This window comes from Tachysurus fulvidraco, chromosome 14 (assembly GCF_022655615.1).
Source record: "Tachysurus fulvidraco isolate hzauxx_2018 chromosome 14, HZAU_PFXX_2.0, whole genome shotgun sequence".
Classification (NCBI taxonomy): Eukaryota; Metazoa; Chordata; class Actinopteri; order Siluriformes; family Bagridae; genus Tachysurus; species Tachysurus fulvidraco.
The window spans coordinates 7074216-7100502 of record NC_062531.1 but is presented as its reverse complement, the minus strand read 5'-3'; the positions used below and the strand labels follow the sequence as shown (position 1 = coordinate 7100502).

General features: G+C 35.0%; 2 protein-coding genes across 17 annotated transcripts; both read right to left on the bottom strand.

Moving 5' to 3' along the window:
• Nucleotides 1–30: 30 nt before the first annotated feature.
• On the bottom strand, nt 31–26281 carry LOC125138320 (tumor necrosis factor receptor superfamily member 14-like). 14 transcript variants are annotated; one of them, XM_047800324.1, is made up of 11 exons: nt 25561–25835; nt 24973–24996; nt 24625–24714; nt 5864–5989; nt 5625–5780; nt 4868–4952; nt 4620–4780; nt 4439–4455; nt 3960–4018; nt 3806–3872; nt 31–643 (listed from the first exon to the last, which is right to left on the bottom strand). In XM_047800324.1, exons 1-10 carry the CDS (start codon nt 25616–25618, stop codon nt 3851–3853), a joined length of 798 nt encoding a protein of 265 aa, XP_047656280.1. In that variant the 5' UTR covers nt 25619–25835; the 3' UTR covers nt 31–643; nt 3806–3850. The 14 variants fall into 14 exon arrangements, with proteins under 14 accessions (XP_047656280.1, XP_047656281.1, XP_047656279.1 ...); XM_047800325.1 differs by lacking the exon at nt 31–643 and adding an exon at nt 1594–2302; XM_047800323.1 differs by lacking the exon at nt 31–643 and having other exon boundaries at nt 1594–3872; nt 25561–25834.
• On the bottom strand, nt 8659–14723 carry LOC113634305 (tumor necrosis factor receptor superfamily member 14-like). 3 transcript variants are annotated; one of them, XR_003438480.2, is made up of 9 exons: nt 14469–14723; nt 13021–13385; nt 12749–12874; nt 12484–12639; nt 12274–12361; nt 11114–11286; nt 10956–11014; nt 10720–10823; nt 8659–10552 (listed from the first exon to the last, which is right to left on the bottom strand). XR_003438480.2 is itself a non-coding variant. In XM_027133185.2 (9 exons), exons 2-9 carry the CDS (start codon nt 13148–13150, stop codon nt 10438–10440), a joined length of 873 nt encoding a protein of 290 aa, XP_026988986.1. In that variant the 5' UTR covers nt 13151–13385; nt 14469–14711; the 3' UTR covers nt 8659–10437. The 3 variants fall into 3 exon arrangements, 2 of the variants coding, with proteins under 2 accessions (XP_026988986.1, XP_026988992.1); XM_027133185.2 differs by having other exon boundaries at nt 10798–10823; nt 14469–14711; XM_027133191.2 differs by lacking the exon at nt 12749–12874 and having other exon boundaries at nt 10798–10823; nt 14469–14713.
• Nucleotides 26282–26287: the final 6 nt, after the last annotated feature.

Here is a 26287-nt window from a genome sequence, read left to right as displayed (position 1 = left end):
CAACACAATGTTGAAAAAGACAACATTCCATACAGCACTAATACATCTTTTATTAAAAATTGTAAACAATACAGATCTAAGCATTTCAGCTCTCACAAAAGGAGTCAGTGACCTGTATAGAGGGCACTAATAAAAAAAAGAAGCACTTTTTTATTTGTTTATTTATTACAGCCCCACGGTTTCATTTTCTTTATTACAGTACAGTGAGGTACGGTGGTGTGAAAAAGTGTTTGCCTCCTTCCTGACAACCTTAAAAAAAATGGTGGTTCATGCTCGAAAATCCTCCAATGTGGCTGAATTACAACAATTCTGTGGACCAAGATTCCTCCAACAGTTGCAAGTTATCGCAAACGCTTGATGGCAGTAACAGACTCATTGCAAATTTAAAATATGTCTCTCTTGCCTGTCTTCAAAACTTGAGAGCCCTGTATTGGGTTTTGGGGGAAAGTACTTTTTCACGCAGGGCCATGTAGGTTTGAAATTTGTTTTCCCTTAATAATTAGATTAGATTAGATTCAACTTTGTTGTCATTACCGGGGCGATTCTTGAATTTTCATTTTAGGGGGGGCTCAGCCCCCAGGGTAGGGTTGTATACTACTAACCTTATTGCAATCCACTATTCCATTGTATTCCCTGTATTTCACTGTAAAAAAAAAAAAAAAAAAAAAAAAAAAATTAGATGTGACCAGTCACTAGAAAATTTTGAGTTGTGAATGTAGTTTTTTTTTTACAATGAAGACTTCCTGATTCATTTATCACTGTACAAACACACGTACACACGCTTCCAGTACAAGCGAAAATGAAGCAGCTTGTGAGAAGCAGGGTAAGAGCTGAATGATGTCATATCATAGCAATCCATCAATTAAATCACACACACCTTGTATTCTCTGATCGATGTCCCTGCGGATTGAAAAACGCGCTGAATACACGCAGACAGTTCAGGGGAGGAGCCGAAACATGACGCAGCTTGTCGCCGCTTCAAATGCGTTTTTAAAGGGGACTGAAGCGATCAAAAACTAATTAATCAAATAATTTTTTGGGGGGGGGGGGGGGGGGGGCCCCTGGGCAAACCTAGTGACGCCCCTGGTCATTACACATGTACAAGTACAAGGCAATAAAATGCAGTTTAGGTCTAACCAGAGTACAATAGTAGCAAGTGCAGGATATATAGTTTTTACAAGATTTAAATAAGTTAAGTGGTAATATCGAGTAATTTACAGTTGTGTGCATACTATGAACAATATACAGATTTATAGAAGGATATGTACTGTAATAAAATATATGGCTATTACTATAAACAGTAATTTACAGATATGTATGTTCTATGAATATAATATACAGATGAATAACCTGTATATGTGCTATGAACATAATATACAGATGTCTATTACTATAAACTAAAATTTACAGAGGGTATGTGCTATAAACAAAATATATATACGATACATACGATACATACGATAAACCGAAATATACAGAAGGATATGTACTATGGTCATAATATAATATATTGCTGTTATTATGAACAGAAATTAGGTGTGTATACAATGGTAAGGCAATGGTGAGCAGAAATGCAAGAAAGGAGAGAAAGTGTGCAAATGAGTATGATTTTATGTAACAGTCCATTAGTGCAATAATGAATTGTGGGGTGTGATTGATCAAATGTACAAGTGATCAGAAGTTTAGTTTAGACAGTCCATTAGCGCAATAGCATAGTGTGAGGTGTGTGTGTGGCAGTAGAGTGAAGGACAGTTGGATCAGTGAGTGGCAGAGTTCAATAAAGAGACAGCTCTAGGAAAAAGCTGTTCTTTAATCGGCTAGTCCTGGTCCGGAGGCACCTGAAACGCCTGCCGGAGGGCAGAAGTGAAAACAGTCTATGTGCAGGATGAGAGGAGTCCCTAAGAATGCTGCGAGCTCGACGCAGACAGCGTTTCTTGTGGATGTCCTCCATGGCTGGAAAAGGAGTTCCTGCGATGCGCTGGGCGGTTTTCACCACCCGCTGCAATGCCCTGCGCTCTGCAACAGAGCAGCTTCCATACCAGACTGTGACACAGCTCTATTGCACAGCGGTAGAAGTTCAGCAGGATATTCGAGGAATGCTGATTTTTCTTTAGTGACCTCCGGAAAAAGAGGCGCTGGTGAGCCTTCTTGACTAGACTGGAGGTGTTGGTAGTCCAGGACAGGTCCACCGAGATGTGGGTTCCCAGGAACTTGAAACTGGAGATGCGCTTAACAGCATCCCATTGATGTAGATGTTGTCATGTGTGCCTCTTGCCTCTTTCCTGAAGTAAACAATGAGCTCCTTTGTTTTGGAGGTGTTAAGGAGCAAGTTATTGTTATTGCACCATGTGGCTAGGTGTTGGATCTCCTCCCTGTAGGCAGTCTCATCACTCACTCTCACTCACTCATTTTCTACCGCTTATCTGAGCAGTCTCATCATTGTTATCATAATAAAAACCTTCATTTAAAAATTTCATGTTGTGATTACTTGTTATCTTCGACTATTATTTAAATTTGTTTGATGATCTGAAACATTAAAGTGTTGTTGACAACACTTTTTCACAAGACTGTATTTATATTGTACATTCTATAAAAAATACACCTTTATACAAATCAGGATCATAGGTTGATGTAAAGAACAAACATTAAATTATAACACTAATAATATAACATGAATGTTTTCAAAATATTAACAATGAATGTCAGTTTTATACAAAAAAAATCTATAAAAGTTTTAAAAATATTAATGCTGAAATGTTCAAAATATAGAATTATTAGAAAAGGGCATTTGGACCCAGAGTAACAGGATTGGTAAGAGGTTTGTAAATGCAATCACATGTTTAGGGCATTTGACAGACACATATTACTGTTTATAAAAGTAGTAAGTAACAGCTACTGGTCTAAAACATGAGATTAATATTTTAGCACCTAAAATGCTCTGCTGCATTATGTTAGTGTTATAAGAAGGTTGTTATTTATTTTATGGCATTTACAGCTAACACTATTTAAGTGTTCCTCACAAAAACTAAAAGTTGGCTTCCAGCTCACATACTTATGTATTCTTTGAAACCATTTTGTATTTTACATTGTTTGTGGTGTGTAGAATGTTGGACACCTGCATTAAATAATTGCATCTTTGCTTTGCCTAGCATTAGAGGGCTGAGGCTACCAGGCAGTGACAGTGGATGATAAATTTTTTTAAACGTTGGCTGATATCTTTCATTACCCCGTAATCTTTTTCAATGTATAAAAAAAATGCTTTGTATGATGCGATTAGCATTGCTTTACGTGTATTTGACATAATTTCCAATGACCAGGACAAAAGGCTTTTCCTTTTCCCATGTTCCATGTGTAAATGTGTTGTGTTTGAGATGATACTACCCTTCTAAAATTCACACACTAGGCACCCCAGCAAATCCAAAATTTAGAAAAGCGAAAATAAGTGCAAAAAGAGCAGCGAAGTGGAATGAAATCATTTACAAAAATAACTGAATACAAATGTCCAAAAAAATTTGGAAGTCAAAAATAATGAATGTTGAGGCAGACAGAAACAAGGGGAAAACACAGACAGACACATTACACTATGAACATTCCATACAGCAATAATAAATCTATTATTAAAAACTGTAAACAATACATTTCTATGCATTTCTGCTCTTCCAAAATGAATCAGTGATTTGTAAAGAGTACTTTTTTGTTAAAACAAACACTGTTTCCAACTAAAATAAATTTGTCCATTTGTCCATTCATCAAGCTGGTGCTTTAGTAAAAAAGAACATGCTTGTGAAGTAACTCATGTTTTCACCTGCACTGTGTATTCCTTGTTACAGTCTGCTTGGACAGCTGGTGATTATGTTTCCTGAATGCCTTTCCTTGAGGAACGGAATTAAAAAATTTTTGATCACTAGTATTAACCAGCTTACATTATGTATTGATGAAACAATAGATGCAGCTCTTACAGTGGACTGGTTGATGGGGCACATTGTGAAGATCGAGGGTCTGTTTCCTCTACAGGGCTCTGTAAGCACAAAAAGAAACAAGAAACAGCATTCAAACATCTACAAAGACAGCTGATTCATCATAATCAATCATCATAATTTGAGACTACTGTGTTGTTCGTCGTGTATAATAGGAAGGAATTAAAAAGAAATATAAAAAGACAGAAAATTCAAGTCAAGTCAATTCAGAATAACCATTTTCTATGAAACAAATTTCACAGATCGACATCAGCTGCATCAAAATTAAGCTGTGTGGAACCTGCGATTGATTTCTGTTTGCAGTCAATGAAAAGAAACAAATAAAAAACAAAAGTGCCTGAAAACACATCTAACACAACCAGGATCAAGCTGTAGATTTAATAGAATTTTTTTAACAAAAGAATGGCAAAGAGACTTTACTGCTTCTGTATTTTAAGAATCAAAAATTTTTGTGCACTTACTTTTAATATAAAGCAAGCTGCAAAACAAAAAAGGAAGATTGTATTAGTGTGAAGATTAATGTAAAACAAAAAAATGCAGAATATTGACATCTCAGGTATTTGACTAGATGCCATAATTTCCACTTAATATAATGAACTGATGTGTTGTATGAAATAGAAAAAAAAAATCAACACAACTCACTTCTGTCTGATTTTATTTGACTCAAACATAAAACTAGAAGTGAAACAACTGCTGCTGTGAGCAAAGTTGCTATGAGACCATATCTGCTCCTTCTTGATTTGCACTGAACATCTTTAATGTTAGTGCCTTCTTTGACCTCAATCTCATTTCTGAAAGAACAGCTTAAATAAAGGAAACATTAAAACTTTTACACAAAGAAAAACAATCTGAAAGGTAAGGAATGCAACATGCAAATGGAAATGACTTACTCTGTCCATTTAGAGCAGTTCACACCTTCAGGAGAATAAAACCCTTGAGAACAGGGCTCACAAACAGTATCTGAGGCCTTTGTACCTGTAAATAAATACTGAAATATCAAAACCACTTCAACCCCAAACACACTGCAAATTCACTATATAAAGCACAGGACATTTTTACAGAACATTCATCTGTGATTTTAACCTTTTTTTTTACCAGAACACTTCAAATAGTCTGCATTTTGAATCAGCATAAACAAATGAATTATTTGTTGAATGAAGTCTGATATAAAATTAGAACACTCTTGGTGTTCACTGTGAGAAAAAGCAAAACAAGGGGAGAAGAAACCTGTCCTGGTGAATCTAATTACAGAATGTCTAAAGTCCTGTTTTTCTTTTTAATGCAAAGATGCAGGAATCTTTTACCTAACTTCTTTTATAATAAGATTATTTTTTATTCTTAACAAGAACATTATCCAAAGCTTAATGTTGTTACTGTTTTAGTCACCGAGATAAAATACATGTATAGACTGAGTAGCTACCTTTCACTGATTCACTAAATGTTCTGTGACTTGTAGTGATGAGTTTTTTAGGAGATATATATTGTAATGCTTCTTCTTCAATGGTATTTTACAATTTTCCATTTCTCATCCAAACACAGATCCATAAACATGACATTTTTAATAGGGACTTAAGTGTCTTGTTCAAAAGCACTGACTCAGAGTATCACCTTTTTCAGTGTGATTAGGACCGATAGTTTAGTACCGACCTGGAGTGTTTATTTGTTCACCCGGTTTGCATTTACTGTGTTTTATTGCAAGAGAACAATCATTTATGTCAGCTGTATAATGCTTGCAATAATATCCATCCAACACCCCACAGACTGTATCCTTTATTGTTGTACAGTCTTGTGAAATCAAAAGACCTAGAAAGAGACATCAGATCTGAAAATGCTCCAAATAAAATTACAGAAACAAGAATTAAATATTTAAGACATAAGACTTTTACCATTTTCACAGATTTTACACTGAAAGCAGGATTGTAATCCATTCGGTTCATTCATAAATGTTCCTTTAGCACAAGGTTTGCATGTTGTACTGTAATCACCATGGCAGTCTTTCATAACCACTGATCCTGCAGAACAGACATAATATGACCTGATGAGAAACTGATAAAAGGACAGGCACATGAAGGAATTCACACCAAATAGTCTTTATAAAATCATCTGCCTAAGATCTTCTATACAGAGTTTCTGCATTCCATATCAAATTGTATATGGATAAGACAACGTCCTTCTTTCAGGATCATGATGCTACATAGAACAAAGACAGAGCGTAGGACTTAAGTAAGTTAGTCCTAGACCTAGATACATAAAGTGCATCTGTGCAAACTTGTACAAACAGTGTGAGACAAAAGACAGTGCAGAACAAAAGACAGTGCAAACAAACAATACAAGACACAGAAGATAATACACAAAATACAATACACAATAGACACAAAAGACAATATAACTGTTATAACAGAGTTATACTGTACATCTTTGCATGTCTGGTATCTTTAGGATCTTTTGGCTTCCACTGTATAAAACCATGTTTTTAGTTGGACTAGTGTCTCTAAATTATCCATACATGTGGATACACCTAACGTTCTCATAATTGGCTCTGGACCCACCATAACCCCGGTCAGGATAAAGCATCTACTGAAGATGAACCTATTAATAAACTATACCTCTTATTTAGCTGTACTTTCTTTTACTTAATGGCATGATTCTATAACAAAAGTATCGCCATGTCATACCCATAGCACACATAGGACAGCATTCATCAGCTGCTGATAGATATTCACTTTGGCCACATTTCACTCCATAGGTGAGGGCAGCACAGATACCTGTTTGGAGACAATTTTTAATGCATGTATATAATTTCCAAGCTAGTAAAAGTTAGAAAATTTTTTTTAAAATCCAGACACAAACACTGGCGACAAATAAACAATACTTAAATTGTTAAATGCATAGGTTTTCATAAAACCTTGTTAAAAAGCATACACACGTAACACTTTTTAAAAATGCTACAGATACGATCTGAAACTCTTATGTAATGTAGTGTGGTTTTGATACCAATGTATCTTCCAGAAATTGCAGATAAGAAAAGGGTTTGTTTGGGTTACCGCTGTAGGTTATTATATATAGAAATTCTTAATATCATGGTGTTGTACATTGTTTAGGTGGGAAAATATTTCAGTGCAGCTTTCTTTAACTCTAGTCAGATGGGTACTGTACAATTCAGTTATTTTACTGAACAAAACAACAGTGTGTTTATTATTAAGATAACATGACAATTTATTGTCATGTTAATCACTGTTGAAAATTCATTACAAAAGGAGGGCATGGTGGTGTAGTGCTCTGGTTTAATCTGGTTTTGTCTACTGGCTGTGTTCAGTGTGTGTACCCACTCTGCAGTGTGGTTACAACCACAAGTAAGGTGTTTGCATAGTGCATTCGATTATTTTTAAACCTTATCTGCATAGGGCCAGTTCCTGATGCAGGATTCTGTTTAATCAGTTCTTGACTTTCCATAGTGTGATTTCTTCTTGGTAGGAATGAAAAGTTGTATCCATATTGGCCTTTATGAATAAAACTGGTCAGCCTTGATGTAGATAATACTGAAAAAAAAATCTTCATGATCATCTATTTAATTAACTGTCTAGATGACACAAAGCAAACCACAAAGTTTTAGTAAACTCCTGACTCACACATGCCACACCAGAGAGGGTCGGGCTTCATATTGGCATTGTGGTAGCTTAAATAGGTCAAACAGCACAATCAGGTCATCTCTATCATCTTCAGGAGCATCTAATGCCTCCCACGCACCTCAAAAACAGCCTAAAGTCAAGTCAACACAGTAAGTTTCGATTAACTATTAACATATTAATATTTTAGTTTAAATCAAACTTCGCGATAAAATACAGTTTGTAGTGTGGTGTTGATTATGTCTCTAAATTCGGGGCAGTAAAGTGACTTTTTATTAACAATAGACGCCATTTTGTGAACTGAAACTACACTCACAGTGTTAAAACTAAACAGGTTTGTGTTCAGAATAAAGAACAGATAAAACACGGACCGTGAGCAGGTCACACATCCTGCTTACCGAATATGTACAAACGTGTTAGAAACGCGGACTTCATTATTTATTTAAACACACAGTTAGAACAGTGCAGTGAATGTAGTCACAGACTGTGCGTGTTCGCGCTGTTCTTTACGTCCTCCTTCATACTGCAGTCCTCCATTTCCCGCTGTAGTCGAGTTGAATGTTTCTCAGCAGAAATATGGGTCAGGGTATATTCTGTATACCCTGACCAATATGCCTCATTTCCTCTCGGAGTCGCGATGGTAACCAGGTTAAGTATTGTAACTATATTTTTATATAGATATAATTAAACTAGAAACAACGCAGATTCTTTGTAACCACAAAAAAAAAAACGGAACAAGACGGAAGTAGATCTTGGGGGCGGGGCTGTGATAGAGCTTTAATATTTGAATGTGCATCATGATTAATACTAGAGAACAGTGTTTCATGTAAGTTGTATGTGGAATATTGTGTCACTTTATAGAATTTAAGATAAGTGACTCAGTTAGTTCTAGGCATCATCCAGAGAATTTTTTTTTGTTGTTGTTATCTACCATCAGTCTCTTGCTTTGTCATATTTTACTTTCATTAGTCATCTTAATGTAGCTGCGGTTCTGCTGGTGAATGCTATTTCCTTTGTAAATAGTAGTTCTTAGTAAAACTAGAGGAGGCTCTACATGAATGCAGGGACATGTTTATTGCATCACAGAGAGCACTGTAAAGATGATTAAACAACAGATAATGTAAGATTTAGAACATTAGGTTCTTGGGTATATTTTTAACAGTTGTTTGGTCTTCTTTGTACACACTCACCATCTACTTTATTAGGAACATATGCACAACTGGACATTTATGGTGTTATAGAATCAGCAAAAAAAAAACATTCAGATGCATGTCAAATTAATTTTCACAATGGAATTAATAATAATAATAAAAGTTTGGTTTCTGTGACTTTAACTGTGCTGTTATTCTTGGTACCACACGGGCTGGTTTGAGTATATAAGAAAATGCTGGAGATAACTGCAGAAATAGGCAAATGTATTATTGTTCCTTATAAAATATAAATTACATAATTTAGACTGCAGTGTTAATTTGCTTGTTAAGTCGTGTAGATAAATTCTAATCTTTTTATAAGATTATTTTATATTCACTGAGCATTACAAAAACCTATGCAATAAACAACATTATTAATACTTGACATACATATAGAATATGCACAATAGTATATACCAGAAACTGTTACAGTTTGTAATGTGTGCAAAGTAAGCATCATGGTTAAGAGTGATATTTCTTTTAAAGTTGCTAAGAGTGTAAGGTGCAATTGTGCAAGTCACAGAAGTAAATGTGCAATCAGCAAAAAACAGCTGCAGTGTACTCTTTGTACACATGGTTTTTCAAAGCAAATTTTCTTGTAGACAATGTAGATAATCGAGTGCTGATGTTACTGCGAGAAGCCATGATTAAGGTGACATCATTGTATGACCATGCTGCCATATTTATCCCTGACCGATTCATTATAAGTCTCTGAATAGTATCAATATGCATTCAGTCTGCTGGTCTGTGGGATGCAACAATAACTGTTGAAAAAATATTTTTTAATAGCCATCAATTGAGAATTTGGAAACCACCAAAACCCTACATTCTTTGTAAAATGCACTGTTATATTCGCTAGGCTGGCTGGCTAGTTACAGGGAGGGGAAAATTTATTCAATCCCCTGCTGATTTTGTATGTTTTAATGGTAGTTTTTTTTTTTTTAACAGTGAGAGACTACACCAACAACAAAGAAATCCTGAAAAACACTGATCAAAAAAGTTATAAATTCATTTGTGTTTTAATGAGAGAAAGGGAGTGCTAATAATCTCAGCTTGTTACCTGTATAAAACAAAGCTTAACAAATTATAAGCACATTTTGTCGGTGAACAGTGTACAGGTTTTTTACTTTGCTGTGGATTTTTAAAGTAATAAATATCTTGTACACTTCTGCTGGTCAAATATACATATCTACCTAATTCAGTTTTACTTGTAACCTTGCTAAACCAAAATGTCTCTATTTATAAAATTTGATAAATTGAGTGAATACTGCTGTTGACTTACCTGAACAGAGTTGAGAAAACTCTTTCATGTTCATTTTGTCAGCCCATCCATCTACAAACAGGACACTTTAAAACCATCTGAATCTCACTGGTATACGGAGATGGACTGTGGATTAAATGCAAATGTCTGCGATTGTTAGATTTGATAATGGCAACATCTGTACTGACTGCAGATCTCTATATATAGTTCTGCATACATTGATTCCATTCCAATGGTCAAAACTGATGGTCATAAATATGGCAGCTTTAAGAAAAATGAAATATGACTGAAACTGGTCTTTAACTTAATGAAGAAAGATGATATTCATGTGTCCCGACTGTCTTTTACCATGTCATGTATAATTCAAGAAATAATATCCACGATCACGTTACAGCACTTCTAATGTTTGTGAGCTCTTGCTCCTGTGGATCACAAAAATGTTTTCCATGGTCATCTTCAACTGGAGAAGCCCCATGATCAGAAACACATTTCCCCTTTCTAAGATAAGAAGAAAGAAGATAGAAATGAAAGATGTAAAGATACCACTAAATGTAATAAAATCTCCTCTAGTGTTGGCCAAATGTATCAAAATCTATAATTATTTATACTTAATAAATAAAATAACAATTTTGTTCTCAATACACATTCTGCATACTATATCTCACATTTGCACATTTCTTCCTTCAGGAGTACAGAACATTTCATAACTGTAACAGGTAGCATCTCTTCATATTGCCTCTTACCTGTGCTTTGGTGAAGTAAAGGTGTCCTTGTAAAAAATAAGAGAAAACAAAACAAAATTTAATTAAATATTTATTTTTAATGTTAAATATCTTTCAGTCTTTCTTATTACAATCTAGTTAATAAAAGTTGAACGAATAAAACATTTTCAAAATATTACCTGTAAACATAATGCAGCACATCCATCTGGCTCGTGTCTTGTTTTCCTCACAGTACCATCTGATTTAAGAGACAGTTTGGGAAACAAATGTTACCAAAGTTTCCAATTTAATAATAAAACATTTACAAGACAAATTAAACACCATTATTGATACTTACCTCTAAGTTGCCATTTCCTTCGCATTCTCACAATAACAATAAGTAATCCAGCCAAAACTACCACTATAACTAGGGAGACTCCAGCTATTAGAGCTACTGGAAGTTTTTTTCCACATTCAACATCCAAAGAATTTGTCCCTTTTGTTATTTCTGTAAGTCCAAAATCTTCACACCTGTCAAAGTAAAGACAGATGTGTGATGTACATTGGCACATTTTAGCTGGAAAAGGTGAACAGCTGTTGTTTTGTCACCAAACAAGTTGGTCTGGTTGTGTTCACAACACATATTTACATTTTAATTTTTCTGGATTTTTATTTGTAACTTTGCACCCTATGTTGAGTAAAAAGTAACATTCAGTTTTTAATCCCTAGAGTTTAGTGTAAGATAAAATCAGTGAGCTCTTGAGGTAGAAGTTGTGTGATGTTTAATGTGAAAATTATCTGAAGCTCTTGTCCTGTATCTTCATGATTGTAGTATCATGCTGCTGCCACGTGTTTAGCTGAGTTACAAAACAGGCATTTTCTGTTTGGTAAGGTCTTTTTTTTTTTAACATGTCTAAGTGTAATCAGTTATGTAGCAAAGTATGCATATATTTGAGTGAAATTCAGAAAACAATTCAGCAAAATATAAAGTGCAATCTTTCCTAAAATTGTCCACCTGTTATTAATCAGTTTTATCCCTATTATAGGCAGTATAATATAATATTTTTTATAATATAAATTTTTATATAATATTATAATATAGGTGGTGTAATATTTTTATAATATTAATCATTATATAATATTAAACTTTTTGTACTATGTTTCTTATGTTCTGTAATGCTACTTTGAGAATGTCCATTGTTAAACCCACCATACAAATAAATTTGATTTCAATTAAATTGAGTTGAAGTATAAGTTTATGTTTCATCTTGTACCTTTCCTATTTGCTGATTTAGTTCAATTCTTTAAACTCTTTAAATAATATACAGAGGAAATCAATGGAAAAACTGGATGGACAGAAATGTTACACAGAATAATTATACCAGAAATTAATAATAAACTAAAAAAAGACTCTTGACGTTACATGTAAGCTTATAGGATAGCAATTGTTGTTCGTAATTTATTGTAAAGCATGATATTTTTTGTGTAGCAACCAGCCAGTTGCTAAAAGCCACTCACTTTGAATGTGGTTTACAAATTTGAAGGGAGCCATTGGAGTAGGTCCCATCTGCACACTCTGCACATTCAGCATCTTTTAATGCTGTTCCTGCAAACACATGCCTGCTGAGTTAACAGAAAGTAATCAAAGATCCTGCAACCCATTGATTCACAGAATGCTACAATGCTACTGCAAATGTTGATGCTATAATAAAGGTGCATTACACCAACCTTTCTGCTTTATGTATTGTCCAGAGCTACATTTTGTATGTTCCACTGCATATCGGCAGCTGACACTGTATTCATCAGTACAGTAAAATCCCTCCAGCGGCTCACAAACTGTATCTGAAGTCTGTGTACAGGCCGCTTTTACTCTTAATCCCTGTCCTGTAAAAAAAAATAAAAAATGCAGAACATATCTAATACTCTTAATCAATAATGCAAGTACACACTGATAACATTAAAAGATTGCTTTGTTACATATTCAAATATTTACCATCATCACACACCGTACAGCTAATGCAGTTTGCAAGACCATTGGGCTCATCCGTGTAAGTTAAACCAACACATTGTTTGCATGTTGTGCTGGTGAATTCAGTGCAATGTCTAAAAACACGGCTTCCTAAAGTTATATAAAAGATGAGCTGAACAATCAGTTACTTTCATAGGGGATCAGTTTCATTTACCTGTTTTACTATATGGTAAATTTGTACTTGTTACATATATTCATATATATCAAGAGCAAAATTCTATAGTAAATCTCATTACCTGTTGGACACATGGGACAGCATTCTCCATTTATCTCATATTCAGCTCGTGCACACGTGCAAATATACATTTCAATATTCAGGAAGAAAACAGTAGTAATAATAAAAGTATGTTTTAAACTGGAAATCATTGTAAAAGTGCTGATGAGACGTCTCAAAAAGAAGAAATAAACCTTTCCTCCCCTGACTTCATGGCCTGCCACACTCCTTAGTGTTCAGGTCATCTGTATCCAGTTAAGTCTCTTTCTTAGTGAAGGCAGAAATTTCAGTTCTGCAGAGATTTGTTGATGCTGCTTATGGATCATTTTACAGCTGCTTTAGACTTTCTGGAGTTTTGTCAAGCATTCCGATTTAATGAAGAAGAATCTGAAAAAGACAATCAGAAATTTCAGGATATAGAAAGGAATTCTGTCATGTAAAAAAAGCACTGTCTCCAATTTCCAGGAAAGAATCCAGAACATATATAAACAATTGGTTTGAAGAAAAAAATGCACCAGTTTTACTTTAACTTACACAAATGCAAAAGCTCAATGTGAAAATCCTTTTGTATGCTATGCCAGAATCTGCACTGAACCCCAATTCCCATAATGCACCTCAGTCTACAAACATTAACACCTTGTATTACTCTGCCAACACAGCAACACATAACACATTCTCTTGATTCCTGTTTTCACTCCTGGACTCAGTCACCTTCACACACATAAGCACTCTCACTACATCTTCACAAAGTATTCATTCAGCTCTGACTTTTCAGCTGCCATACTAAGCCTTATATTTATATTTATTACTTTTGAATATTGTTTGCCTTGATCTTGGATAAAAAAGGAAAGCAAACAAACAAACCAACAGAAACCATTGACCTTTGTATTCTGTAGGCTTTTCTAATATGTTCTTTTTAAAGCATTTTAAGTCTTCAAAACTAACTTCAAAACTAACCATTGTTCATGTTTAACTACTTGTTTTAACTACAGTATTTACCATTCACCTCATAGCTAATCTTTTATAGTATGTTATCTATAGTATGTTATCATTTAAGAGACAAAGATATGCAGACACAAAAACATGCATGTCAGCTGATACTGAAAAACAAATTAAGTCCTGAAAAACAGCAGTTTATTGTAGTTCTTTGTGATTTATCTTTTCCATCAGCACATTCATCATTCCTAGCTCCACTGGCTAGTGAAATGTTTTATTATGTATTAAATATTTTTATTACTTTAAATGTACGTTGAGTTATTTTTATTCTATTATATTTAATAATACTTTGTGCCTTTTATGTTTTGTAATATAGAGGAAATTTGTCATTAAGTGAGTTTTAATCATGTTTTAAATATTTTGCCAAAAAGTTTGACCTGCTATTTACCTGTTATCATATAATATAAATAAGACATGTTATTGTAATCTTTAAACACAAATACACTGTCAGTTACTAGTAAATTAGGTTCTTACAGTTTTGTCGTCTCTTGGAGAAATTAATGAAGAAAAGCTGCTACTGACGCCGTGTTTCTTGTAGTTTGTTTAGAAACTGTCGTTTCGTAACATTCAGTTTGTTGCGCAGTGAAAAATATCGTGCCCTTTCTTTTCAGGTGTGACACCGAAATCTGTGACCTATCGTATCTTGTGACCATAGAGGGCGCATGCGCAAAATATCATGATATCGGGCCGGGTTTAGGTGACGTCTGGAGCTGAGCGGCTGCAAGCGGCAGTGGTGTTGTAGCTTTGGTGGAGAGAGAAGGTGTGTATCGCTCTTCTCTCTGTTCACCGGTACTTTCTCATGTTTAACAGTGCTTGGTGTACGTGTATATTGTGTTTGCTCAAATTTAACCCACAAATTAGCAAAAACGAGCACGAAACAGACGTCGTTAGAAAGTTAGAAACTCTGCCGGTGTTCTGGATTAAAGTCATGGCGGAATACCCTGAGATTGTCACCACAGCACTTAAATCCCTATCGCCATTTCCAACATGCTATCTGTGTGAAGCGGGGATTTCTGCAGTGACGGCAACCAAAACAAAACAACGGAATAAACTACACATAACGACATAAGCAACACACTTCGGGTGTCATTGTCTCCTATTACCCCAGATGGAACCGTCTCGTTGTAAAGAAACAAGCTCAGGGTTCTCATTGATTTAGCGTTGTAGTGAGTTAAAAAGGCATGTTTAAATAGAATTAAATTAAAATTATTCATTTTAATTTCATCGTATAGCCGACACCCCCCACCACCAGCGGGCTGCGGTAAAATTATCAAACTTTGACCGGTCCGCGGCGAAAAAAAGGTTTGGGACCACTGGTCTAGAGCAGTGGTCCCCAACCCCCGGGCCGCGGACCGGTACCGGTTCGTGGACCAAATGGTACCGGGCCGCCCAAGGAACATTAAATTATTTCCATTTTATTTACTGTGGTGTATTTCTCTCGGGTTTGTGCGACTTTCCACCGATGAGAGGTTAACCGAGCTGAGAGACGTCACCTAAAGCCGCATAGATATACATAGATATTGTTGCTACTCGATCCGTACAGCAACACGATCGGTTCCGCGCATGTGCGAAATAACGTCACTTCCTGACCACAGTTTCGGAAATTAACGCTATCCTTACCGTTGTCATATCACTTTATTTGGATTTCTCCTTTAATGTCTGTTTTGTGTGCAAGTTTGCTTACTCTAACTTGTTTTTATGGTATTGTTGTCCTAAGCAATCACTAAAATAATATATACAATTTTTAAGGTTAATATGTGACACAAAATAAAACGTATGAGAAAATGTAGCAAAATTAAACTATAGTTTACATATGTTAAACATAATTTGGGAAATACAGATGTGTGTGTGTGTGTTTACATTTACAAAAACAGGACTAAACTGATTTATTCAACTGATTTATTCATAAATTAATTTGTTCCCTCCCTCACTCACTCACCCAATCACTCACTCTCACTCACTGAACATTCCGACAAACTGTTCTGGTTGATACAGGGATTTCAGGTGACCAGGTTTCGTGGAGCTCTGCTGCAGTGGAAAATGGGCTGGCCTTGGATTTTTGAGCCAACAAGTGGTCCTTTCGAGCAGTTGTCTTGCGGGGTCTCCCTGACCTGGGTTTGTCCAAAACGTCTCCAGTCTCTTTAAATCTTTTTTTTATCCTCTGTACTTGATGCTGAGACACATTGAAGGTGTCTGCCACATCAGCAGTGGATCTGGTCTTCAGCCTCTTGATAATCAAAACTTTAGTCTCGGCGTGAATCTTAGGCATGTTTGCAGAGGTCCAGTTGCAGTTTATGTGAAGGTCTAATGTACTGGGGTTCTTTTTATACACATCTGAGACCTGATTGAACCATTATTAATTCAATTCAAGTTTATTTGTATAGCGCTTTTTACAATAGACATTGTCTCAAAGCAGCTATACAGAACATAAACATAGAGCAGAAGGTAAACATAAGGAATAATAAAAGAAATAAGGAATAATAAAAGAAAAAGAATTAACAGAATAAAAATTCAAGATTATTATTAGATATATATAGTTCACAATCTGTATGTATTTATCCCCCTATGAGCAAGTCTGTGGTGACTCAGGCAGCAGTGGCAAGGAAAAACTCCCTTAAATTGGTAAAGGAAGAAACCTTGAGTGGAACTGGACTCGAGGTGGACCCATCCTTATATGCCTCGGGATAGGTACAAAGAGAGAAGCAGTGGAGAGGGTCTGATGTAGTGGTGCATGATATTATAGGATGTATTATGTGTATGCCTGACTAAAGAGATGAGTTTTTAATCTACATTTAAACTGGGAAAGTGTGTCTGAGCCCCAAACACTATCAGGAAGTCTATTCCAAAGTTTGGGAATTTCATCCCTGTTGTAGTGTGTTTTTATTGTTTTATAATTGTAGTTTTATCATCTCTATAAATTTCTCTTTTTACTTTGTAAGATTGTTTTATTGTACTTTTAAGTTTTATTGTTATATTTTGTAAAGCACTTTGTGATTTTATCTGTGGAACGTGCTATATAAATAAACTTTACTTACTTACTTACTTACTTACTTACTTAAATAAGAAAATGCTCTACCAGACTTAGATATTCTGGGAACTACTAGAAGTCCTGAGTTTTGTGATCTCAGAGAGCATGAAGGATTGTAACGTGTTAGAAGAGAAGCTAGATACATGGGAGCTAAACCATTAAAAGCCTTGTACGTGAGTAACAGCAGTTTGTAATCAATTCTAAACTTAACAGGTAGCCAGTGTAGAGATGATAAAATTGGAGTTATATGGTCATACTTTCTTGTCCTAGTGAGAACTCTGGCAGCTGCATTTTGGACTAACTGTGACCTATTTATTAATGATGCAGGACAACCACCTAGTAATGCATTACAGTAGTCCAGTCTAGAGGTCATGAATGCATGAACTAGCTTCTCAGCATCTTAGACAGACAGGATGTTTCTCAGCTTGGCAATATTCCTAAGTTGGAAGAAGGCCGTTTTGGTAGTATGGGCGATATGATTTTCAAAAGACAGGTTGCTGTCTAATATAACACCCAGGTCTTTCACTGTCGAGCTACTAGTAACAGTAGATCCCTCTAAGTGAAAGTTAAATTGTGAGAGTTTCTGTGCACTGGTTTTTGGACCTATAAGTAGTATTTCTGTCTTATCGGAGTTTAACAACAGAAAATTGCAGTTCATCCAGTCTTTGGTCTCCCTAAGGCATTGAGTTAATTTGGACACTGTGGCTATTATATCTCATATATATCTCATCTGGTTTTGATGAGATATATAACTGTGTGTCATCAGCATAACAATGGAAACTAATCCCATGTCTTCTAATAATGTTCCCTAATGGAAGCATGTATATCGAGAAAAGCAGAGGTCCTAGAACTGATCCTTTAGGGACCCCATAATTAACTGGCAATAAACTGGAGGATTCACCATTTAATTCAACAAAATGGTATCGAACAGACAGGTAGGATCTAAACCAACTTAAAGCCTGTCCATGAATACCTGTGTAATTTTGTAAGCAATCTAGAAGAATGTTGTGTTCTATAGTGTCGAATAAGGTCACTAAGGTCAAGTAGAACTAAAAGGGACATACAGTCTTGGTCCGAAGCTAAGAACAAGTCATTTGTAACTTGTGCTGTTTCTGTGCTGTGGTGGGGCCTGAAACCTGACTGAAACTCTTCAAGGATGTTGTTCTCCTGTAAGAAGGAGCTCAGTTGAACAGACACAACCTTTTCAAGTATTTTAGACATAAAAGGAAGGTGTGAGAGAGGTCTGTAAGTTGATCATTTGGATCTAAGTTAGCTTTTTTGATGAGTGGCCTAATAACTGCCAACTTGAAAGACTTCGGGACATAACCTAAAGATAACGAGGAGTTAATGATATTAAGAAGAGGCTCACCAGCTCTATGTAACACTTATTTCAGTAGTTTAGTTGGGATGGGGTCTAGTGAAGATGTTGTTGATTTAGCTGTAGTAATAAGTTTATTAGTCACTGGTGAAGCTCATATGACAAGGCAACAACACTGATGTCTTTGCAAAAAATTGACTCAATGGGCTTTACCAAGCTGTGAATATTAGAATACTTTTTGATAGTTTAGTTTTGCACTGAAACACTATTACAAAAGCTGTTGGGATTAAAATGAGCCATTTCTTGTAAAAAAAAAATCTTGATTAGAAATATATTTCAGCGACACTTCAGGTCAATTTGTACACAAGCGACAAGACTTTGGTCAGGGACTGTATTTTTTGTACTTTTGGTATTGTCTTGTAACTTTTTGTCTGCACTGTCTTTTGTCCTGCACTGTTTGCACCAGGTTGCACTTTTTAGTGGCTAAGACTACTTACAAGTCCTTAGCCCTGTTTTTGTTTTATGTAGAACAATGATCCTGGAGAAACATTGTCTCATTTCGCTATGTACTGCAACAGCTATACATGGTTGAAATGACAATAAAAGCTTCTTGACTTGACTTAAGGTTATAATTAGTTTTTTTTCTTTTCTAACAAAACACACACTCCACAAACACTATTTCTTAAAAAAGAGGTATAAGTTATGCTAGAAATTTATATAAATTCTATATATGACATATAAATTCTAGAATTGATCTTCTTGCATATCTAGTTCTATATACAACTAATAATAATCTAGAATTTTTATTCTGTTAATTCTTATTTCTTTTATTATTCGTTAATTCCTTTATCATTAATTATGTTTACCTTCTGCTCTGTGTTTGTTCTGTAAAGCTGTTTTGTGACAATGTCTATTGTAAAAAGCGCTATACAAATAAACTTGAATTGAATTGAATCTAGTTCATTATATTTGCATTAACATTTGCATGAACATTTACACTTACAAGTTCATTTTTTTCCATCTTTCTTTCTCAGCTTTTCTATCTGAAAACACAGTACAGAAAACACAAATATCACTGAATGGTACATTTTGTCCCTTAGCCAATATTTTGTATTATATTAAAGCACAAAGTAACAAACATTGTTTTAATGTGTATAATATGGTATATGTGTATAATATGAATGCAGATTTCTTACAAAAGACATGACTTCCTGAAAGATATGAAACTATGTCAGACTAATGCTTTATTAAATCTTTAAACTAGTCCAACTATAAATTATTAAGGAATCCTGACTAAATGATTAATTGTGGAAATTCCTCTGTGATGCCTATTGTTTTAAGTAAGTTTAGATTTTTATTTTTACATTCACAATGTGGACAGTGGATACTCAGTTTTGTTCTTGGCAATAAACAAACAGCCATGTTTGGCATTCTGAAGACACCTAATGATAACAGCACAAGGTTGTGACTGATTAAATACTTACTTTGTTCCTTTGAGACAAAAGGAATGTTATGAATGTTGTAATATATTGACATGCCATGATTTCCACTTAACATAATGAACTGATGTGTTATTTGTAATAGAAAAATAGAATAAATAGAACTCACTTCTGATTTTCTTTGACTCAACATAAAACTAGAAGTGACAGTAAAACAACTGTAGTTGCAGTGAGAAAAACTGCTATGAGACCATATCTGCTTCTTTATTGTAACCATAAGTCAATATAGTTATAGTTTCAACTAGATACAAAATAAATGATTCAAAACTTTGGATTCTTTGTTATCCACAAAAAAACAGTCCATGTCCCCTGAAGCAGTCTGTTCTCATTAACCAGTCTAACCAGTGTGCTAAATATTTTACATACATTTAGTTTGTCATACACTTTAAGTTTTAGTATAGATATTAGTATAATTATAGTTAAAGCTAGAAACAATATTTGTTAGTTTCAAAGCTCTGCTCTGTTAGGTATATAGTAAGTGTGGCTTTTTGTCATTACTGCTCAGAAAAAAATGCTGCTACTACTACTTTAAGCCTTATACAAATATTAATAATGATGTTTTTCTCTGAAAAGAAGGAAGAGAAGCGCTGCCTAGCAGACTATTTTGCATTGCTGTTTAGATGCAAAAAATATGTACTCAGAAGAAGGTTAAAAATATTGTGTAACCTAGCTAACATCACACCACTAATTTTAGCTAACTAATTCATTGTTCCTATGGTTAATCAACAAAAAGGTTTCAACAAAATGATAAGGTCTATTTTTATTTAGGATTTTAGAAAGGGGACTCGCTCCTCTTTGCTTCCATTGTTTACTCAGATTCCACTGTTTTCTGTTGAAAAATTAACATTTAATGAATATGCTTTAGGCAGATTAAGATGGGCAGATTTGATAGACAAGCAAAGGAAAAATTATGAAACGACAAACATTGTCCAACCCAACTTGTAGTCAAACAATCATTTATGCTGTGTTAATAAGTTTGTAAATACAGTGGTGTGAAAAAGTGTTTGTCACCTCTTAATGGCTAAAGAAATAAACAAAATGAAGACTTTGGAGTGGCCTGTATAATATAGTATAAGTCCTGACCTGAGTGCTATTAAGATGCTGTGGAATGACCTTAAAAAGGGGGTTTGTGCTTGAAAACCCTCCAATGTGGCTGAATTACAACAATCCTGCAAAGATGAGTGGACCAAAATTCCTCCACAGTGTTGTAACAGACTCATTGGAAGTTATCGCAAACGCTTGATTGCAGCTCTTGCTCCTAAGGGTGGCCAAACCAGTTATTAGGTTTAGGGACTTTTTCACACAGGGCCATGTAGGTTTGGATTTTGTTTTCCCTTAATAATAAAAACATGTTGTGTTTACTTGTGTTATCTTTGACTAATATTTAAATTAGTTTGATGATCTGAAACATTAAAGTGTGACAAACATGAATTAAAAAAAATAAAAAATCAGGAAGGGTGCAAACACTTTTTCCACACCACTGTAGTGTATTCAGTTGAATAAGGACATGCTGTTTTTCAGTGACCCAGTGCCACTGAAGCCATGCATGCCCATGCCATCACACTGCCTCCACCATGTTTTACAGATGATGCTGACATGCTGTTTTCCAGTGACCCAGTGCCACTGAAGCCATGCATGCCCATGCCATCACACTGCCTCCACCATGTTTTACAGATGATGTTGTTTGCATCGGTTCATGAGCTGTTCCAAGCCTTCTCCATACTTTTTCTTCCCGTCATTCTGGTACAGGTTAATGTTAGTTCCATCCTCTCCATGGTAAAAAAAAGAAAACCCAACACATTCACCAAGTGAAGGAAACACTCCAGGAGGTAGGTGTGTCATTGTCAAAGTCTATAATCAAGATATAATTAAGACAAATACAAGAACAAATACAGAAGTTTCATCACAAGGTGAAAACCATTCATAAGCCTGAAGAATAGAAAGGTTAGATTTGACTTTTCTGAAAATATTTTGAACAGATGGAACTAACATTAACCTGTACCAGAATGACGGGAAGAAAAAGTATGGAGAAGGCTTGGAACAGCTCATGAACCGATGCAAACAACATCATCTGTAAAACATGGTGGAGGCAGTGTGATGGCATGGGCATGCATGGCTTCAGTGGCACTGGGTCACTGGTATTTATTGATGATGTGAAAGAAGACTGAAGCACCCAGATGAATTATTAAGAAAGATACTGTAAGTCCAGATTCAGCCAAAAGTAGCAAAGCTTATTATTATAGCTTATAGCTTAAAAAGCTGTATAGCGCTTTTTACAATAGACATTGCACCTGGACAATGATAAAAACATACTGCAAAAGCAACCCAGGAGTATTTTATTGATAATAAGTAGAATACTCTGCAACGGCTGAGTCTGTCACCTGATCTCAACCCAATCGAACAAGCATTTCACTTGCTAAGTCAAAACTAAAGGCAAGAAAGAACCATGAACAAACAACAACTGAAGACCGCTGGTAAAACATAAGAAAGGGGGAAACCCAGTCTTTGCTCATGTCCATGTCCACTTCAGTCAGTCATTTCCTGCAAAGGATTCTCAACAAAAAATAAAAAATTTAAAATTGCTTTTGATTATAAGCGTTTGTCCAATTACATTTGAGCCCCTGAAAATGGGGGGACTGTGAATGAAAATGGTTGCAATTCCTAAACGTTAAAAGTACTTTATATTTTTGCGCAAACCCTTGAATTAAAGCTGAAAAAGTCTGCACTTCAAATGAATCTTGATTGTTTCAGTTATACTTTATTCTGGTGGCATACAGAGCCAAAACCATGAAAATTGTGCCTGTGTCCAAATATATATGGACATAACTGTATGTTGACATGTTAGATGCCATGATTCCACAAAACAAAAAGTTGTTGATTGAAATAGAAAAATCTGAACACAACTCACTTTTAATTTCTAGCCTGTACTTCAAGTATAATACTACAAGCAAAAGTACAACTGCAGCCATGAGTAAAACTGCTATGAAGCCATATCTCATATTCCGGTTTCTTGGTTTACATTGAACATCTCTAATGGAAGTGCCTTCTTCGTCCTCAATCTCATTTCTGGCTGTACAGCTTGAAGAAAGGAAACTTTAAAAACTTTTACACAAAGAAAAACACTCTGAAAAATAAGTAATGCAACATGCAAACAAAAATATTACAGCTTATATGAAAAAGAAATGACTTACTCTGTCCATTTAGAGCAGTTCACACCTTCAGGAGAATAAAACCCTGGAGAACAGGACTCACAAACGGTATCTGATGCCTTTGTACCTGTAAATAAATACTGAAACATGAAAATCACTTCATTCCCAAACACACAAGAACACTGGAAAGAGACTCATAGGACACTTTCAATCAGTATAATGAATCATTTTTTGAGTGATATCTGATATAAAACTAGTCACAACACTAGGCTTTCAGTGTGAGACTTTTAGTTTGTTACTGTTTTAATCACCTGTATAAAATACTTGTATAGAATGAGTGCTGTTGGGGCTACTTTTCACTGATTCACTAAAAGTTCAGTGACAGGTTGTGATGAGTAAGATATTTATAATACAAAATTCTTTAATGGTGTTTTTAAATTTTCCATTACTTGACCAAACACAGCTCCATAAATATGCCATTTTCACTAGAGTCTTGTTCAAAAGCACTGACTCAAGGTTGCACCTTTTTAAGTGTGGTGGTCATCAAAAGACTGATAATTTAGTACCCACCTGGAGTTTTTATTTGTTCCCCAGGTTTGCATTTAGTGTGTTTTATTGCAAGTGAACAATCTCTTTTCTCATCTGAATAACGAATGCAATAAAATCCATCCCCACAGACTGTATCCTGCATTGTTGTACAGTCTTGTGAAATATAAAAGCCTACAAGGAGAACATGAGATTTATTGGATTTACTGAGAAAAATCCTCAGATTAAAATTACAGAAACAAGAATTTAAAACATTTGCCAGTTGCCCTTATCATAGCAATTTACATTTATTTATCACAGCAATTGAGTTTTAAGGGTCTTTCTCAGGGGCCCATAATTGGCAGCTTGGTGGCCCCATGATTCAAACTCACAAACGTCCAGTCAGTAGTCCAACCACTTAACCACTGCAACTCATTTAAAGGTTTAAGACATATATTTACCATTTTCACAGATTTTACACTGAAAGCAGGTATGTAGCCCATTTGGTTCATTCATAAATGTTCCTTTAGCACAAGGTTTGCATGTTGTACTGTAATCACCATCGCAGTCTTTCATAACCACTGATCCTGCAGAACAGACATAATGTGACCTGATGAGTAAAAGGACAGGCACATGAAAGAATTCACACCAAAAAGTCTTCATAAATCCATCTGCCTAAGATCTTCTCTAAAGAGCTGCACACATGAGTTCCAGATGAAACTGAATATTAGACAAAATTATAATTTCAGGAAGTCATTCAAATGAAAAAAAAAATGTCTGCTTGATAACTTTTTTATGTTAGGTATCTTTGGGATCTCTTGCCTTCCATCGTCCAAAACCATGTTGGTAGTTGAACTGGTGTATCTAAATTGCCCTGACATGTGAATGAGATGCCCTGTGACAGACTAGCATCCCATCCAGAACGTATCCCTGCTATACCCCCAGTGTTATCAGGATTGGCTTCTGGATCCACAATAATCCTGGCCAGGATAAAGCACTTACTGAAGATGAATGAATTTATACCAGGTAATAATTGTATGGATGTTATTTAGCTGTAACTTTTATTATTCTACTGACTTGATTGTTTTACAAAAGTATCACCATGTCATACCCATAGCACACATAGGACAGCATTCGTCAGCTGCTGATCGATATTCACTTTGTCCACATTTCTCTCCATATGTGAAAGTAGCACAGATACCTGTTTGGAGACATTTTAAATGCATGTATATACTTTCCAAGCAAATTTTAAAAAATGAAATAAAGTTTTAACTTCAGACACAAACATTAGCTATACATACACATATGGAAATGAAAATTTATTTACTTTCACACTAGGAAGGTTGCAGAAATTAGTGTATTACTACTGCTTAGTATATTATAAATGTACACCACATTGTATATTGCATATATTTAATGAAGCAAGAATATATTACAAGATGGTAAACTGCTGACTCACAAACATGCAGTTTCCAGTAAGGTCCTGATTAAAAATAAATACACAGAGGGGTCTTTCAGGCTAAACTTTTTGTTTTTTCTTTCAGGCTAAACAGGACACACATCACAGGTTATCAACTGACGTATATCTTGAGCACAATCACTCCCTAGTCTCCTGGGCACCAAAAAAAAAAAAAAAAAAAAGTCTCCTGGGCACCATGATAACAGCATAAACACAGTAAGTTTCGATTTTTATCTGCGTTTTGTCGATAATGACATTTGAACATAATATTTTAAGTTATAACTGAATAAAACTGAGCCATAAGGAAAAAAAGGTCGGGCTGTGGTTTGTGTTGTAACTCTTTTGTGACCCTACTGTCTGTAAATACGCTATATATCAACAATATAGACACTATTTTGTATCTTCAATCAGTCGACATAAATAATAATAAAAAAAAAAAACAACAACTACATATCCGGTACACGTTTTCTTGCTTTAGAACTAAACAGTTTTGACGTTTGTCTTGGGCGTTAAATTAAATGTTAGTACAATATACTAGCTCGTATAAAGATAAGATAAAATAAGGGACAAGTCACACATCCTGCTTACCGAATATGTTCAAAAGAAGTTTCAGACGCGTGGGTTTCATTATTTTGTCAGAATACATTTAGACCATTTTAGAGGAAGTTTTTGATCCTCGCTGTTTTAACGTCTTCGCTTCACACTGCAGTTTTCCATTTTCCCGAAGTCCTGTTGAATGTTTTACAGTAGAAAGATGTCTTATTGCCTCTCTGACATAGATTAATATAGTTATAGTTTTAACTAGATACAACAGAAATTATTTAAAAAAGAATTTATTACTTGTTATCCACACACACGTAAAAAAAAAAAACACACACAAAAGAAAACGTCACTTAACCGGAAGCGGATGGGTCTCTATATTCACAAAGTTATGCAGTAAGTGATCTTTTCTGTGGTTACTGCAGACAACTGTATTTATTTACCTCATATAAACATCACTACATCTTGCAGTTGCACTGTATTATACAATTCATATTAAATCATATATGGAATTCTGTGACTATGTAGAATTAAGTAACTTATAGTTACTTATAGTCTGTACATGAGACACAATGTTTTTAAGTGAGAATAGACAAACCACAATAAGTTCATGTAGTTTGTCATATTCAGTTACATTGATCCGTCCCCATGATGCTTTGCATATATTTGTACATATGTTATTGTCTCTGTATTGTATACATTATGTTCAAAGCATATTCACTGTATCCTCAGTGCTCTTTATTCTGTAGTTGTGTTTAGTTTAATGTAAATCTAT